This window comes from Antechinus flavipes, chromosome 3, assembly GCF_016432865.1.
Source record: "Antechinus flavipes isolate AdamAnt ecotype Samford, QLD, Australia chromosome 3, AdamAnt_v2, whole genome shotgun sequence".
Lineage (NCBI taxonomy): Eukaryota > Metazoa > Chordata > Mammalia > Dasyuromorphia > Dasyuridae > Antechinus > Antechinus flavipes.
This window is the reverse complement of record NC_067400.1, coordinates 435,071,086-435,087,651: the sequence shown is the minus strand read 5'-3', so window position 1 is coordinate 435,087,651 and position 16,566 is coordinate 435,071,086. Positions and strand designations below refer to the sequence as shown.

General features: G+C 31.0%; 1 protein-coding gene across 26 annotated transcripts in view; it reads right to left on the bottom strand.

The window, feature by feature from the left end:
- The window catches only part of BAZ2B (bromodomain adjacent to zinc finger domain 2B), a 330,327-nt gene that overhangs the window by 30,266 nt on the left and 283,495 nt on the right, over positions 1-16,566 (bottom strand). For all 26 annotated transcript variants that reach the window (XM_051986301.1, XM_051986305.1, XM_051986311.1 and 23 more), the window contains 7 exons: positions 10,729-10,869; positions 8,121-8,375; positions 7,349-7,563; positions 5,165-5,239; positions 3,873-4,116; positions 1,838-1,900; positions 537-681 (listed from right to left, as the gene is read on the bottom strand). In XM_051986301.1, coding sequence (XP_051842261.1) covers positions 537-681; positions 1,838-1,900; positions 3,873-4,116; positions 5,165-5,239; positions 7,349-7,563; positions 8,121-8,375; positions 10,729-10,869 — 1,138 coding nt within the window. The remainder of the gene's footprint in view (positions 1-536; positions 682-1,837; positions 1,901-3,872; positions 4,117-5,164; positions 5,240-7,348; positions 7,564-8,120; positions 8,376-10,728; positions 10,870-16,566) is intronic.

Below are 16,566 nucleotides of genomic sequence, written 5' to 3'. Positions count from 1 at the left end.
ACCTAGTATAGTAGTGCTTTAAGCTCAACAAATGCTTGCTGATTGACTGAGAGTGCAGCCAATTATATCAAATTCAAACAACTATTGAAAAAGTAAAAGCCAATACATGAGCACTGGTGACTTTGGGGTGAACAATTTCAGTAGAATAATTGGGATGAAAACCAAATTGCAGATCAAAAAAAAAAAAGAATGGATAATGGAATGACAGTAATTGGCATAGAACAAATACATGAAGGAAAGTAAGATTCAAAATATTTTTTTTAAAAAAATAAGCGTGATATCTGAATGCGAGAAAGCAGACAGGAGAAAAGAAAGAGTAGATAGAAAGTGAAAAAAATAAGTAAAGTACATAGAAAGTATGAAAACCAAGCTTCTTTTGTTTTTGCAAAGTCAAATCTAGGTTACAGAGAGCTTTATAAAGCATTTCCAAGAAGTATGAGATATTGGTGATCCTAAAATCATAAGAGACTAAAGTAATCATCAGCTTATACTAATATAACTATTGCTTTTGTTGTTCTGAAATTAATGTCTCTTACCTTCACCACTTTCCATGCCTTCTACAAAAATACCCCCACACTGGGGAAGAATCCAATATCGCCGTCGATAACGATCCTGGCCAAACATCATTGACCGCAAAGAGTGAGAAGCATCAAAGAGCTTCCTTCTGTACTGACTCTGTTGCTGTTAAAACAAAACAAAACAATATATATATATATATATATATATATATATATATATATATATATATATATATATATACACACACACATAAATATTATGGAAATCATTTGTTTCTAAAAAATCAACCTAAAGGTAAATTACTATTATTTCATTGAAACTGGAAGACATGGCTCCTGGAGAACTGAATCAAAGTATTTGGGCAATTCTATTTAGTGGTATTTCAATCAACTCTTAAAGAAAGTGATTACTTTTAAATGACTGAGTTGGCCCTTTTTAATCTTAAAAAGATTAGTTTTAAGCAAATATCCTGTAAAGTATTTTTCATATCTGAATATATATAACAGGATCAAATACTTTATTGGGGCAAGGCAGTTAAAATCTTATTAATTATGCAATAGAAAAATGTGTACATGGTGAGTTAAAGTTACCTGAAGCACTGCAATATAGAACTCCTAATGAGAAACTGGTAGAATTTTAGCTAGATTAAACAGCAATGATATCAGCAATGTCTGTATATAAATTAGTATTTTACCAAGTTGGCCAATTTTAATATGCACATTTTAAATAAGCCAATACATTATTTTTGCATTTTAAAATTGGTTCATCCTAACATTCAATATATTACAGAAATTTAAATGAAAACAAACAAGAGGAGGATCAATAAATCAAAATTCCAAATTTAGGAAGAAATAAAATTCATAGATATATGAAAAATGTAATTGAAGTTGCTAAATTCATTAATATGCAATGGCACTTAATGTTTCATACTATTTATATAGCATTAATTTGCAAGGAATAAAGATATCTTTGGAAATACTTTGAACCTACATTTGAATCTACATTATTTAGAAAAAAATAAAGGTGACTTTTTTTGGATCAAGTTAAAAGTTTATTTTATTTTTGCAGTTTTTTATATTTAGTATCATTTACAGTTGAATAACCTTGAGATTGTGAAATCATCTCATGTATGAATTTTCATCTTGGGTTTAACACTTCCTGTATGTAAATTATTTGAATACTTTTTTTTTTTTATATTCAGGCATTTCCATTATTCAAAAGGAATGAGTTTTATATAGATCTTTATTTAGCATGCAGAAATGGTAATTCTACACAATTACAACTTGGAAAAAAGAAACTTTATTTGAAAAGTGCTTACTTTAGTCAATTTTTCAATCTGTTTCTCTAGCTCTTCAACACTTGCTGCTTGATCACCATCATCCTATAACATAATAAAGCATTATTTATCTCTCTTCAAAATAAAAAGAATGACCACTCAACTTGGTGCTTAAATATAAATATAAAACTTTTACGTAGAATTACAAAAATGTTCATGTTGAAAATTACAAACTAGTCCCCCAAGTTTTTTCTTCTTTAGAAGATTATCTTTAAGAAAATAATTTTAATAGGTTTAAAATAAAAACAATTACTTACATAGAATATTTCCATTTGTTAACATACTTATTAAAAATGTATAAAGAGAGGAAGAATACATAATGATAAAATGACAAAAAGCAAATACATGTAGAACTTTAAGGATTTCAAAGTACTTTACATGTATTATCTCACTGAAGCTCCACAATAATCTGTAAAACAAATAGTGTTTTCTCCATTTCAGATAAAGAAAATAAGGCTCAGAAAACTTAAGTGACTTGGCTCATGGTCATGCTGCTAATAAGTTCAGAAGTAAATTCTAACCCAGGTCTTATTGATCTAGGTCCATCCAGTACTTTCACCATTGTGCTATGTCAACCAACCAGGCTACCCTACAAAGTTTTCCCAAAGTCGATATTTTTTCATTGAATTCAGTGAAAGGCGATATTTTCTCTTTCATCCCACCTCTTACCTCTCACTATAAAATAGTCATCAGCACAAAGGAGGATGATTAAATAACAAAATATAAGGAAACAAAGAGGGGGGTACTCTAAAAACTCTAGTACAGTTATTAACACATTCATAGCAATTATGGTCCCATCTAAATAGCTAGGAACAGCTAAAGCAATCTGACACTGAGTGATGCAAACCACATTAATGAAAATATAGTACAATAAATTCCTAATTTACAGAGGAGCTGCTTATCAAGTCTATATATATTGCCTAGGATCTTTGATTTTATCTGTTTTGCCATTCCATTTTAGCTATCACAATGTTTACTAGTAGTAAATGCATTAAAAATTTAGAAAAAAGAAAACAAAAAGCAAAAAGTTTGAGAAGATTATTTGTATTTGTTTAGCCACTGCAACAAAAGAGGTTATGAAGACAGGAGTTAGAATACTGGCAAAAACAAAGTCTTGCATAATCAATGGGTTTTTGTTAATAACAAATATAACTGAACATTTTTATATCTAAGGTGTTCTAACTAGCCTGTGTTATTTCAGATATTTCATTTTATATGGACTGGAAAAAAGAATGGGAAATGTATTACTAGTACTATTTTGGGGGGATTTTATAAGGCTTTTAAGCTATCAAATGTCATCTAAATTAATGACTATCAGCTTTTGCTTTAAATTAACTCACATAAAATATAGATGACATATTAACTTTACCTAGATATTTGCCATACCTTCACCCAGGTTTCAAAGTAGCTTTGCCCCCATTCTCCACTTGGCACAAAGATATAACTTTTTTTTTTTTTTTATTAATAGCTTTTTATTTACAAGTTATATGCATAGGTAATTTTACAGCATTGACAACTGCCAAACCTTTTGGTGCAATTTTTCCCCTCCTTCCCCCACCCTCTCCCCTAGATGGCAGGATGACTAATACATGTTAAATATGTTAAAGTATAAATTAAATACAAAATAAGTATACATGTCCAAACCGTTATAAAGATATAACTTTATCAAGATTTTGACTAATAGTAATTGGACAATTTTTTTAATTTTATTTTTAAAAATTTTAAACTACTTTAAATGATACATCTTCTATGAGAAATATTATTGACTTGTTAAAAAAAATAAGTACTTTTAAAGGATAAAGTTTGAAGATTTTGAACCGAAAATTAAAATTAATTTTAAAAATTAAAAATAAAGCCTAAAAAAATGGATTGTTCCTCTGAGACAAAAAGGTTTAATTCCAAATTGAACTTCTTCATTCTCCTTCCTCAATTTCTCAAAATGGCTTAAAGTGTTACATAAAAATTTTTTTTAACACATTTATATAATGCAACATAAAGTTAATTCTAATTTTATTACCTCATCATCACAAATATCTATTTTCTTTCCTTTTTTGTCATCTTTATCTTCTTCATCTTCATCCTCTTCATCAGCTTGGTCATCACTATCATCATCATCATCATCATCATAGTCACTATCTGCCCCTTTCCTTCTTCGTTTGCGTCCTGTAGTAGGTGTACCCAAAGAATGTGGTTCTTCTCCAAGTTCACCTCCACCTGTGGTGTCTCTTTTTCCTGTCTTCTTAGCATGAATGATTCTGAGTCTTTAAATGTAAAAAAAAAAAAAAAAATCATGTTAAACCTTTAGGAAAAACCAATTGAGCTTATAAACCATTTATTTAAGGAAATCTCATCTCAATGTGCTCATCTCATACTTAGGAATAATTTATAACTAAAAATTAAACAAATGGAAATTAAAGAATGACAAATATTCTCTTATTTAAAACTCATTATTGGTTGAATATCTCATTTGTTGAATTAAAACATTAAAAATATTTTTATAAAACAGATGAAAATTCTGCAAGGCCCTAATTATAACAATGAAAATAGCATACTTAACTCACATTCTGTATTGTCATTCCATATTATAAATTATTATTCTATAATAATAAATAATAATTTTTTCTTTAATTACTGAAGAGGAATTGCCAATCATTTAAATTCATGAGCAAAGGACTGCTAACATTATTCTAATGAAAAAATTTATCATTTTAAATTAAGTTTAAATTAAATCACTTTAAATAAAATAAATTTAATAAAAAATAAACTTTAAATGCAAAACAATGAGAAAAATAAGAAACTGTAATTGGTATAAAGAGATAATACTTATGTCAAAAGAAATTTCATAGCTCCCCAAACTTTAAAGTATGGGACAAATTTTTTAAAAAGTGTTTAAAAATAGGAAGGCCAATATTATTAAATATAAGTAGTCCCTTGAAAAGGACTAGATTCATACTCAGGTGACCTGTGTTCAATGCCTGTCACTACTACTATACATCTCCATGACCTTTGGCAAGTATTTTATATCTTTGTTTTTTTACTTTAAAATGCAGGATTGGGCTAGGTGACATATTTAAAAAAACATTTCTTTCCAGCTCTAAACTTATGATTACATGTAAGATCATTTAATCATACAATTATTTATGTTATAATAATTCCTGGGTTTTGGCTTTCTTTATGCCTCATTTAAATTAAACATTTCCATTTCTAGTTTTTATATCAAAGTGAGCCAACTGAATTCTATCAGTGATGTACTGTATTGAAGAGTGCATAAAAACTCAAGACTATTAATTTTAAGGAAATATAACTTACTTGCGAAGTTTACCTTCTACCATCCATTTATCTCTTCTTAAGTTTGACATATAATCAATATTTTTATCAATTTCACTGCCAATATAAAAAAATAGGAATATAATATCAAACATTACTATATATTTTCCACTTCACAAAAAAACTGCCTCCAACCTCTGAGAAAAGAAATAGATACATGTGTACTGATGCATATGTCTTAGACACATTTCAATAGTGAATAGAGACAGCATAGTATAGTGGGATAAAGGGTCAGTCCTGACAAACTGATTTCAGTTCAAATGCTGTTTGTGACTCATACTAGCTCTTCACTACCCCATTACCAATTCTCTAAGACTATTAGTTACAGAAGAATTGATAATCTGTATTGGTGAAAGGTGTTTCCACATTGGGGTTTTTTTTAAGATTATCTGCCCAAACTCTTCTCAAAATTAAATTCAAATTGAAAGATAACCTTGGACCCCAGAAAACTTGAGTTCAAGTCCTACTTAGATACATAATGGTTATATAACACTAGGCAAATCACTTAACATCCCAATATTCTTGGAAATTCTAAGAATATAAGTCTTCAATAATGCAACTTTATCATCCAGGAAATCTCGTTTATCAATGAAATCAGTAGTCCAGTCCCTAACCCTAACAACACACATGCATATACAGAGATGTACATTCTAATGCACTATCATGATGTAGCATAAAATTGTTTTCTGTTTAACCCCACGCCAAGTGGCAATAAGGGTAAAATAATTAGTGACACTCTTCTCTTTCTTGGGTAAAAGTCATAACACACTTGATTGCAATTGCCCTACAATATCAGTAAAAAACCATTCATTTTTCAATTTCTATTCATTATTACAATCAGCTGCTAAATGACTGTTAGGCACAGAATTATCTGTGAATGAAAAGATTTTTCCATGAAAATATATGGTGTACATTCTTTGGAATTTAAGCTGCTTTCATTTATAACACGAAACACTATATTAGAGATAAGGGACATTTACATAGCATCTGTGGTGTGCCAGGAAGTATACTAAGCTTAGATAATTGTCCAAATGTAACATAATAGATGAAAAACTATGATAATGCAAAAGTGTGGATGAGAATGTATTTACAAAAACAGAAGTTTGGACTCACAAAAGTGATATATATATTTAGCCGTGCATAATTTGATATTATCTTTTATCTGGGAACCAAAGGATGGGGGTTGGGTTGTGACTGAAATCTAAAAATCATGAATGACAAAAATAAGGTAAATAGGGACTTAGTCACTAAAATATAGAAGTGGTCTTTGAAATTTGAGAAGTTTAGAACAAGCAAAACAAAGTAATATTTAACATAATAGCTCTATTATGTTAAATATTTAATAATAATAATGAACATAATGGAATTGCTTACTACAAATGAGTGGCACTGGCAGAATTAAAAATGATTCAAACAAACTTTTGAATGACAGGGATATAAATGCCTAATCCAAGAAACCATTATCTAAACTTCAAGGATGACCATTAAGGTCTTAGCTACAGAATATTAAATGATGGTGCTAACAAAAAGAGTACTGGCCCAAATGGATCATAGCTTTGAGCCAGCAATCATGGAATTCCTGTGTTTTCAGAACTTAGACTTATATTTCACATTGGCAATTCCCAAGAAATGGAACATCTGGGGTTCACTGCCTCACAAAGCTTTCTTTTAGTTACCTCAACAAAGCATTAATCTAAGTTATCAATAATTAGCATAGTTATAGTACAAACTTGTTTATTACTATGACTACATAATAGAAGACAAATGAAAATAGGTGGATCTATTAAATAGATTGTTTCTAACTAATCTATTTGACAATTTAGGAGAACACATACAGTTTTTAGTGGGATAGGATGATCATTACAGCCATAAAATCTCATGAAGCATCAAGAAAATTAAGGAATGAAGAGATAGGAGGTAAAGTTTTTATATCTCCTAATAATGAAAGACACTTCTTGGAAAAGCCAGTGTTCACAGTGAACTTAAACAGGAACATTAAATCTTATACAGTTAGTCCAAAATAAATCTCTTTTAATTTTAATTCAGATTAAAAAAACAACAACAACAACAACTTTTGTAAGTACTATAAAGGTCAAAGAGGAAATACAAGAAATAACCAGTACAATGGAGTATAAAACCATAGTAAAGTAATTAGGATACTCTCACCTTACAACACTCTTGCTACAAGCTAGCTCATTAATGAGGAAAGCAAGTACTGATGCTTTCTGAGCAGGAGTGTGTGCTTGAAAAGCTTTTGTCTTTAGGCTTTCTGTAAGTTCAGTTTGTCCACAATGGGCTTCCATAAAAATCTGCAAGATCTCAGAAACATTGTCGCGGTTGACACCAACATTCAACAAGTGTTCCCCAAGAGTTGTTTTGGCCTGTAAAGGTTTTAATTGTTTAATTATTCATAGCCATTTAAAAATGCAACTTTCTACAATAAACTCATTAATTTTAAAATACTTAGGATTATTAAATATATCCTGGACAGGGACTGCATGTAGTGATGGGATTGAGGCAGGGGGAAAGCAAGAAACAAGAGAATAGTACTTGTGTCTTTGCACCTTCTGTGTATGTGTTTATATGAGAGCACTCATAAACTTCATTAGGTAGAAGTCAAAAACCTTCCATGTGTGAATTTTTGGATTCACTTAATTACTCACAGTGAGCATATCCAATTCCTCATTGTCCTAGGTGCAGATACTGGCCCTTGCTAGGCACATGCCATTCTATGATGTCTTCACACATGGGACTTCAGCCTGGTCTGAGTTCAGATAGCAAGTAATTCTATAATTATTTAACCTGTAATACTTAGTTTTCTAGGACATGGTCTTAAGACTTATGGGAGCTAATCAAAATAGTCAATTTAAACTGATAGAATTTTTAAGGATTTTGTGTATGTGCAGGTACGTATGCACACACGTGTGTGTTTGTTTACCTTATATCCTGTTATTAGACCTGGATCACAGACAGCAGCAGAGAGAAGCCTTACAAGTAAGTCCTGTACTTCACCCATGCTGTCTCCTATATTGAGTAATCCCTCTTGAAGAACACTCAGGTTTGGGACGTCAATGTTCACGTCGAAGCCTAGAACTTTACCAAAATTTCTTAAAAACTGTACCACCATGAGACAATCTGAAAATGTACTTCCAGAGAGAACAAGTCCTGGGATGCGCGGTAACTCTGGCAAAGGCTGGAAAAAGAAAGACAAAATCATACATCAATGAGTTTGTGTATCCTGAAGAGAAATTAGCCAGTGCTATGAAATTCAGCTTCTGTGAAGGGAACACTGAGAAATTTTTTTTCAAGTACCAGTATTTCAATAGCTTGTGGATTGTATGAATTAAATAAACTCTATTTTCTGACTAAATAAATGAGAATAAAAATGCTGTCATCTGTCTACATAGGAAATGCTACTGTCATTCTGTGATGACCGATTTGAACTATTCTGTCTGCATTATTTTTTTTAGAATAAAGTATGTATTTTTAAAATATCTAGATTTGTATTGAGTATAATCTATGACAACAGGGTATACCAACGATCCTGTTATCCCATAAGAAAGAGAAGTTAAGCTGGCTAAAATGATGCTGGCCTTGTGAATGCTAAAGTGGAAAATGACAAAAGAACTTCTAGCAATACTGCAGTGATTTTGATAATTACAGCTTATAGTCAATACAAAACTAGTATTTTGTGGTCTTAAAAAAAAGCAGCTCATAGATGTTTTTAATATTACATTACACAAAGGAACTTTAAATATGACTCAAGGTTAAGTGTTCTTAACCTGAAGTTTATGAATTTGTTTTTTAAATTCGTTGGTAAATGTAGTACAATAATTGATTTGCTGATAATTCTCCTTTTGATTTTATGTATTTAAAAATGCTATTCTGAGAAGGGATCATAGTTTTCATCAGGCTGCCAAAGGTCTATGACAAAGAAAGTTAAGCAGCCTTGCTCTAATGAATCACTACTTCCCAAATAGTTATAAAAACAGCAGTAAAACAAAGTATTTGCTAAAAGCAGTGCCTGATGAACTGGAATGTATATGTTTTCATGTCTCTGAGAGAGATGGAGTTTTTTAGAATCTATAAAAGCACAGCACAAGCCCTAACAGGCTCTGCTAAGGAGAAAAACTTTGAATACTATTTCAGTGTTAGACTATGTATGTGTTTATTCATGGATGAGTTAAATTTCCCAAGGTTCATCATGAAAAGACTGGCCATCATGTAGTGACTTTTTAAAAGACCTGCTGAAGTCCGTTTTAGTATGTGTTGGTGAAGTAACTGCCCACATCTGATGAAATAGTTCTTTGATACTAATGTATTCAAAGATTTACTATTCATATTTCAGATGAACATCATGTAAAGATGTAATGGAAGGAAAAACATTACAATCATATATTCCAAGATCACATATCTCTGGAAGTCACAAGAAAAATACCTCTTTATGAATTATTACCAAGACATAATAAGTTGTTATTTCTGCAAGATGTCTACATGTTATATAAAACCCTGTCAGTTTTCAAGATGACAAATGGTTATCCTCTGATGTAATAGTTACAAATTTTAGTTTCTTTATCAAATTTAAATTTCTTTGAAGGTCTAAACAAGAACAAATAGGCAGGAAATATTATGGATAGACATAAATAAAGACTGGCTTAACTTTAAGGGTAATAAATCATAATAGCAAGGAAGTCATGGACCACAAGTCTTTGGAAATCTTCAAGAGAAGTTCATCTATTTGACCTGAATATTTACCTGCCTGAAGGAAAGGGAAAAGACCTAATTACATCTTGAGATAACTTCTGATCCAACTATTTTATATATCTGTCTTGGGGCTTCTATGTATTTAACATTAACATATTTCCTGTAATCTCATATGGATGTAAGTTATCAAACAATATAATCTCTGAAAATTCAAATTCGAGGATGACTCAAAAGGCAAGAAAGTGACAAATGATGTCTGTGAGTAGGCCCTGCCATGATGTAAAAAGTGGTATAAAAGTCATTATTAAGGAAATACTCAGAAAAAGAGATGTGGGCTAATCATGTGAGGGCAAAGGATATCACTGATATTACAATCGTGTCACAAAAATCTCTTGAGGAAGATTTATTGGGAGAATATGGACAAAAATTATACAGGATGAAAAGATTTTTGACATGAGATCTATTGTGGTGATGGGAATATCTACACTGATGATAGAAATGAATGAGGTCACAGATCTATCAAAGTAACTTCTGTCTTGGTTTTTAAAACATTACGATTTTGAACTACTGGGATAGCTTTTCTAGGGAGATTCTAGAACAAGTGAGACTTGATGACTCCAAATGCTATGTAATACTGAAAATAAAAGGAAAACACTCCAAAAAAAAGCAAATTCCTAAAAAAGCCTGCTTACATCTCAAAGTCCAACCATAAGTCCAATCATATGAGCTTCTACCTAGTTAAGAAGGATACTTTTATATGGGCAATTTAGAGAAAAAAGTGGGGGCAAGAAAATGGAGAAGAGGTCATATAATTTTTTACTAGGTAACATGATAAAAATTACCTTTTGGTCTGCTAAGCACATATCTTCATTAGGCTTCTTTAGTTCCTTTGCCATTTCTAATTCTAATCTTCGTTGTTCTAGTTTGCGTTCTTTATTTAACCTTTTTTCATCACGTTTTTCTTGCTTCAATCGTTCTTTTTCCTTAAGAAAAAAAAAACTCCATTTATTTCCCTTAATGTAATATGTACATTTGAAAAAGCTCCAATGAAAATGAAGAGGGACCAGTAGAATATATATAAACTTGTAAATCCTTGGCTTGTGGAGCTTGAGACAGAAAGGCTGGCAACCACTTTAACACTTGGTTTTCTCCATTGTAACATGGGAATAATGATGTTCATACTACTTAACTCTCAAGGTTGTAGGAAATGTGCTTTATAAATCACAAAGTAATTTATAAATAATAAATGTGAATCACTGTTATTAATTTCATAAACAAAAGCACAGATAAAATTCCTCTTAGGAGATTTATTTATGAGATCTGAAGAGTAATTATGATTTCATGTTAGACACTATCTTTTATGCTTCAAATTAAGACTTGTAAGATATCTTTGTCTATTAGATATAGTCTGCCTAGATAAGGCCCTTGAGACCCACTCTATAGCCCATTTCTCTAAATACAACAAAGTATAGTCAAGGCATATAACAAAATTGATATAAAGAGTTCCACTACTATAGAGTATCATAACATCAATGATATAGTATTCACTCGAATAATGTATCTCACCCAGTTTAATAAAAGCAATAAATAATGTATATAGCACTTTAAAGTTGACAAATCTCTCTAGAAATATAAAAATTCTGGTAAGAAGTTGCTATTATTATCCATATTGTAGAGATGGGAAAACTGAAGCAGACAGAGGTTAAACTGAGAGCTTATTTTTGAGACATAATTTGAACTCAGGTCTTTCTGACTCCAATTGTGCCATCTAGCTGCCAAAGTAGCTCTATTTTGACCTTTTGTAAATTCTACTGCTGATTCATCACACAAGGCCCACACAAAATGCTAGGTACTTTTCTCAAGAATACCAAAATTCATAGATTGTCTACTGGTTATCCCTCAATCTATGAAAATATTTTCTTTTTTTATGTGCTTTTCACACAAAGAAATTTATACATTTTTCTGATGACATCTTCTATTTCTGATTCATCCCCTTCTTTTATGTTAATTCCTCATAATGCAATATGTCTCAAGTTGTTCAATCCTGACAAATTTCTCCAAATCCTTTGGATGATCCCCAACACTAATTCTTCAGACACTATAGTATTCTATGGGCTTGCTGCCATAGTACATTATCAGAAGAATATTTGTGTTGAAAGGAAATGTCTTTGTTTTAAAGAAAAGCAGGGACTTATTAAAAACACTCCTTCAATTTCCCAAAGGCAACTCAATCCATTAAATTCTGGCTTCAGCTTCCAATTCATTTGAAGTGGCTTTCCAAGACTTATATATTGATGGACAAGTTCTATAAGTCATAACCTATACAATGGACATTTTCATCTACCTATTTCCTATGTGGAGAGTTAAGCCAGATCCATTTGAATAACTATAGTTTTTATGTTAACAGCTCTGGAATATTCTGTTTTAATGCATTCAACACAATGTTATTCTCACAATAATCCCCACAACAATCCTGACAACAACCTTGTGAGGAAATTTCTATCTTCTCCCCAAGTGAAATAGACAGAAATCAAATGACTTGGCAAAAGTCATATAGCTAGTAAATGTTTGATGCCACTTTTGGTCTTAACAGCAGGCTCTGTGCCATCCGGCTGCCTTTCGAGTTTTGAGTAAGTCAGATTCAACTTATTTTAATTGCATATTGTATCTTTCCCTTACCTTTATTTTCTAGTTTTGTATTAATTTTGACCTTTGTAATAGCAATTTAATGATGACATCTGATTCAGAAATGATATCCATGTTAGTTTTATTAGACAAAACATAATTTCTTTTTCTTTTCTTTTCTTTTCTTTTTTTTTTGGTAATGCTATTTTATCATTGCCACATCTAGAACCCCATTTTTCTTCTTGGAAAAAAAAATTTATTCATATATATAGACATAAAGTTTCTGTATATTCTACAACTTTGAATAAAAATAATAAAGTCTCTTTCTTCACAGAATCTCAGTAACTTCTCATCTTGTTCATCAGATGCTTCCACATGAACCACAATTACTTTCATGCTGTTTTCTGCAAATACTTATCATGAACAATGTAATATACAATGAACAAATACCCCTTCAAATTATGTTTCTTATTGCCTATGGATATGTGCTCAAACCAAATCACTGATTTCCCCATGACTCTAAAAACTGAAACAATCAAAGTAGTTTCTGCTCCAATTTTCTGTCAGAGCTTACTTTCATGTTACTGGAATATGCCACCTCTATTATTATACCTTGAAATATTAACTGATGATAGTGCCTTTTCAGCATGATAGAACCTATCAGGTTCAGAACCCATAGTTACCTACAAGATTGAGGCATAATAAAAATTAAGTCTGACTCACTCCCTGCATTACATGTTGACTTCTACTTGAGAAGGGAAGGAAAAAAATAGGAAAGTGAAAAAGGCAAAACCTTAGAATTCACTGTTAAATACTCCACTCTGTTGTTCAGTACTCAGAGATATGTGTTGCTCCCCAAGAATCATCATTGTGCCCTCTCTTCTCTATTCCCTGTTATTTCCCCTCAACTCACTATTTCTATCCTTCATCCTATTCCTTTACTAGATTAACTAGATTAACATAAAAGGGTTTGATATAAATTTTGTTTACATTCACATCTGGGTGCTAGAAATGCTGCAAATACTGTTTCTGGACATTTTTTTCCCAGAAACTATCATGCCAGTTATTTTATGCTAAAGTTTTTACTAATTGTCAACTTAGAAAATTGAGGGGACAGAATTTATGCATGTTTTAGGCTCAGAACTTGTCAACCCAGGTGACAGATTCTCATACCATTTGAGCCTTAGTACCATAGCTTTCAAGTTAGAAGGACTCTAGAGCATATTATTTATTTTAACTCTCATTTTAGCAAGGAAGAAATGGAAGGTGAGGGACATTAATTGACTTGCCTAAGTACTTATTAATGCTTACAATTAAGGATCCCATAAAGAATTAACACAAGTTCTTCGTTTTCAGAAATAATGCAATACTGTTCAGTCTTTAAGTGCATGAAATATTATTCATAACAAAGAACTTTTTTGAAAAGAGGAAAGATTTCATGTGGCTCCTATATGGTTGCCTAACATATTCATATCTAAAAAACACTTGGCTTCTTTTCAGATTCTTTTGTACGAGTTGCCAATATTTATATAAATATGTATGCAAATAAGGTTTATATATGACTTTAAAAGACTTTTCTGAAAGGAGTACATTTCTCATTCTATGAATTTCTCAAACTATTAATTTCGAGAATGAGAACTACTCTAGGCTTTGCTAGCAGGGAAAATAACATTAACCCATATTGGGCTTAAGTTTTGCTGTATACTCTTTCCTCTCTTAATCACCTGCATGAAAGGAAAAGAGTTTTTTGGAAATGAAAAATTGGGGGACTCCAAACTCCAGAGGAATAGTTAGTTGGCAAAGAACCTTTTCATCAATGGTCTCTAGACCTCTTTGACAATGTACTCCTAAGTAATTTTTTTTTGCATAACTGACCCCAAAATATGTATTTATTACACATATCTATAAATGGACCTGATAATATGAAATACATGTAAATTAGAAATTTTAAAAGCATGAGATTAAATATTGTTAATGCTATCAATAGCAAAAAAAAACCCCTTAATATATCATGAAAATATTACTATAGTAAGAGTAATGTGATTGAACAAGCTTCATTAGTTTTGAAAAACTACATTTAACACTTTGTGATACAGTGATTCTAAGATTTAGTATTAAGTCCAGTCATTCTGTAATGCATTTGGATGGGTATCCTAGGTGGAAAAGATATGAAGCCATAAATCATGATACTTATTTTTCAATTCATCTATGAAATATGCAAAGGTTTTTATTGAAAATAGCTAATAAATTTCCATCTTCCTTGATGAGGTTTTCTTATAAATTAACAGGAAATGGCAAATTACTTCAGAATCTATAACCCTAAATGGTGTCACCACGACATGAACAACAAAAATCAATGGAAGGTGTTTATATATATATATATATTTTTTTTTTCAACAAATGATTTTTAAAAGACCACTGAAGCTCTTCTTTGGAAGATTTTTTTAAAATAACTTTGAAAATTCTAAGGCCAGAGTTTTTAAGGGTGAAAATATGAGAAATCTTAGAGGTGATACATTGTTTTCATCAACAAAAGTGTTTAACATTCTTGGTACCATTTGAAACTTTGCCCCAAAAGCTCTAACTGCAATCCACCCAGGAATACCACAGATCTATATGTACAAGAATATTTATGGTAGCTCTTTTTGTGGTGGCAAAGAATTGGAATTGAGGACATGGCCATCAACTAAAAAATGGCTGAACAAATTGTGGTATATGATGGTGATGAAATACTATTGTGTTATAAGAACTAAAGAGCAGTGTGCTTTCAGAAAACCTTAGAAGACTTCAAAAGTGAGTAGTACAGGAAAACGTATATATTAACAGCAATATCATGATCAACTGTCAATGACTACTATCAGCAACACAGCAATCTAAGAATTTTTAACAACTTAAAATGAAAAAATGCTATCTGCTCCCAAAAAAAGAACTGATGGAATCTGAATGCAGATCAAAGCATACATTCTTTTAAACTTTATTTTTCTTGGATTTTTTTTTGGCCTTTATTTTCTTTTACAATATGACTTAATATGGAAACGCATTTTGCATACTTGCACATAGATAGCCTGTATCAAACTGCCTTCTCAATTAGGAGTAAGGGTAGGAAAGAAGAGAATTTGGAACTCAAAAAAATTTAAAAATGAATATTAAAAATTTTACATTATTACATTAATTTAGAAAACAAATTTTTTGAAGTTTTGCTATCTATAACATCTTTGTACTACTACCAACTAATATCTCAAGGCATAACATTTAAGGTGCTCTGTGAATAGCAACAGATATAAATCTCATTTGAAATAATCTTCCTGGTGATTTTGACTTTCTTGGACAGACTTCTTGCCAGATGTAATTACATAGCAAATGTTTTTCCATCATAATGTGAGTTATGAAGGAGTTATATGATAAAAAGTGTCAGCCCTGCCACATTCTTGTTCACTTATGTTTACAAAATCTGTAGTTTCTTTTTAGAATACTTGTCAATTCTGTGATGAACAATTTAATGAAAACTATACAATGTAATCTGCAAAGCCACTTAACTAAATATACAAAATTTTAATACATTGCAATAACTATGATCTATGAAATTGAGTGAAACTAATATATAGTAATGATTAATAAAAGCTTTTTAACTGATTGCCAATCCCTCTGTATGGTGGCATTCTTGTTTTTCCCCAAATTACCTCAAATATCATATAGGATTCATGATCATCTAACATACAAAGTGGGGCTAGTCAATCTATACATTAAGTATAAGTAAAGTTTATTTTTAAATAGCAATATTAAAAAGTTATGTGTATAGTCCACTCTGAAGACCAAAGTTCTATGCAGATGACTCTAAATTAATCACTTGTAGAACATTAAAATGAGTGGCATATTGAATATATACTCTAAGCAAGAGTAACAGAGATTTAAGATCTAAGGATCCAGAAGTTCAAAAGTTCACACTTAAGCCTCAAGTATGACTGCTAAGAGAATGTTCTCAAGAGCTGAGTGTCTAGGCTAAGAAATCTCACTGGATATAAAACCCTGTGTTATCCAGAACTTTGAAAAGTATA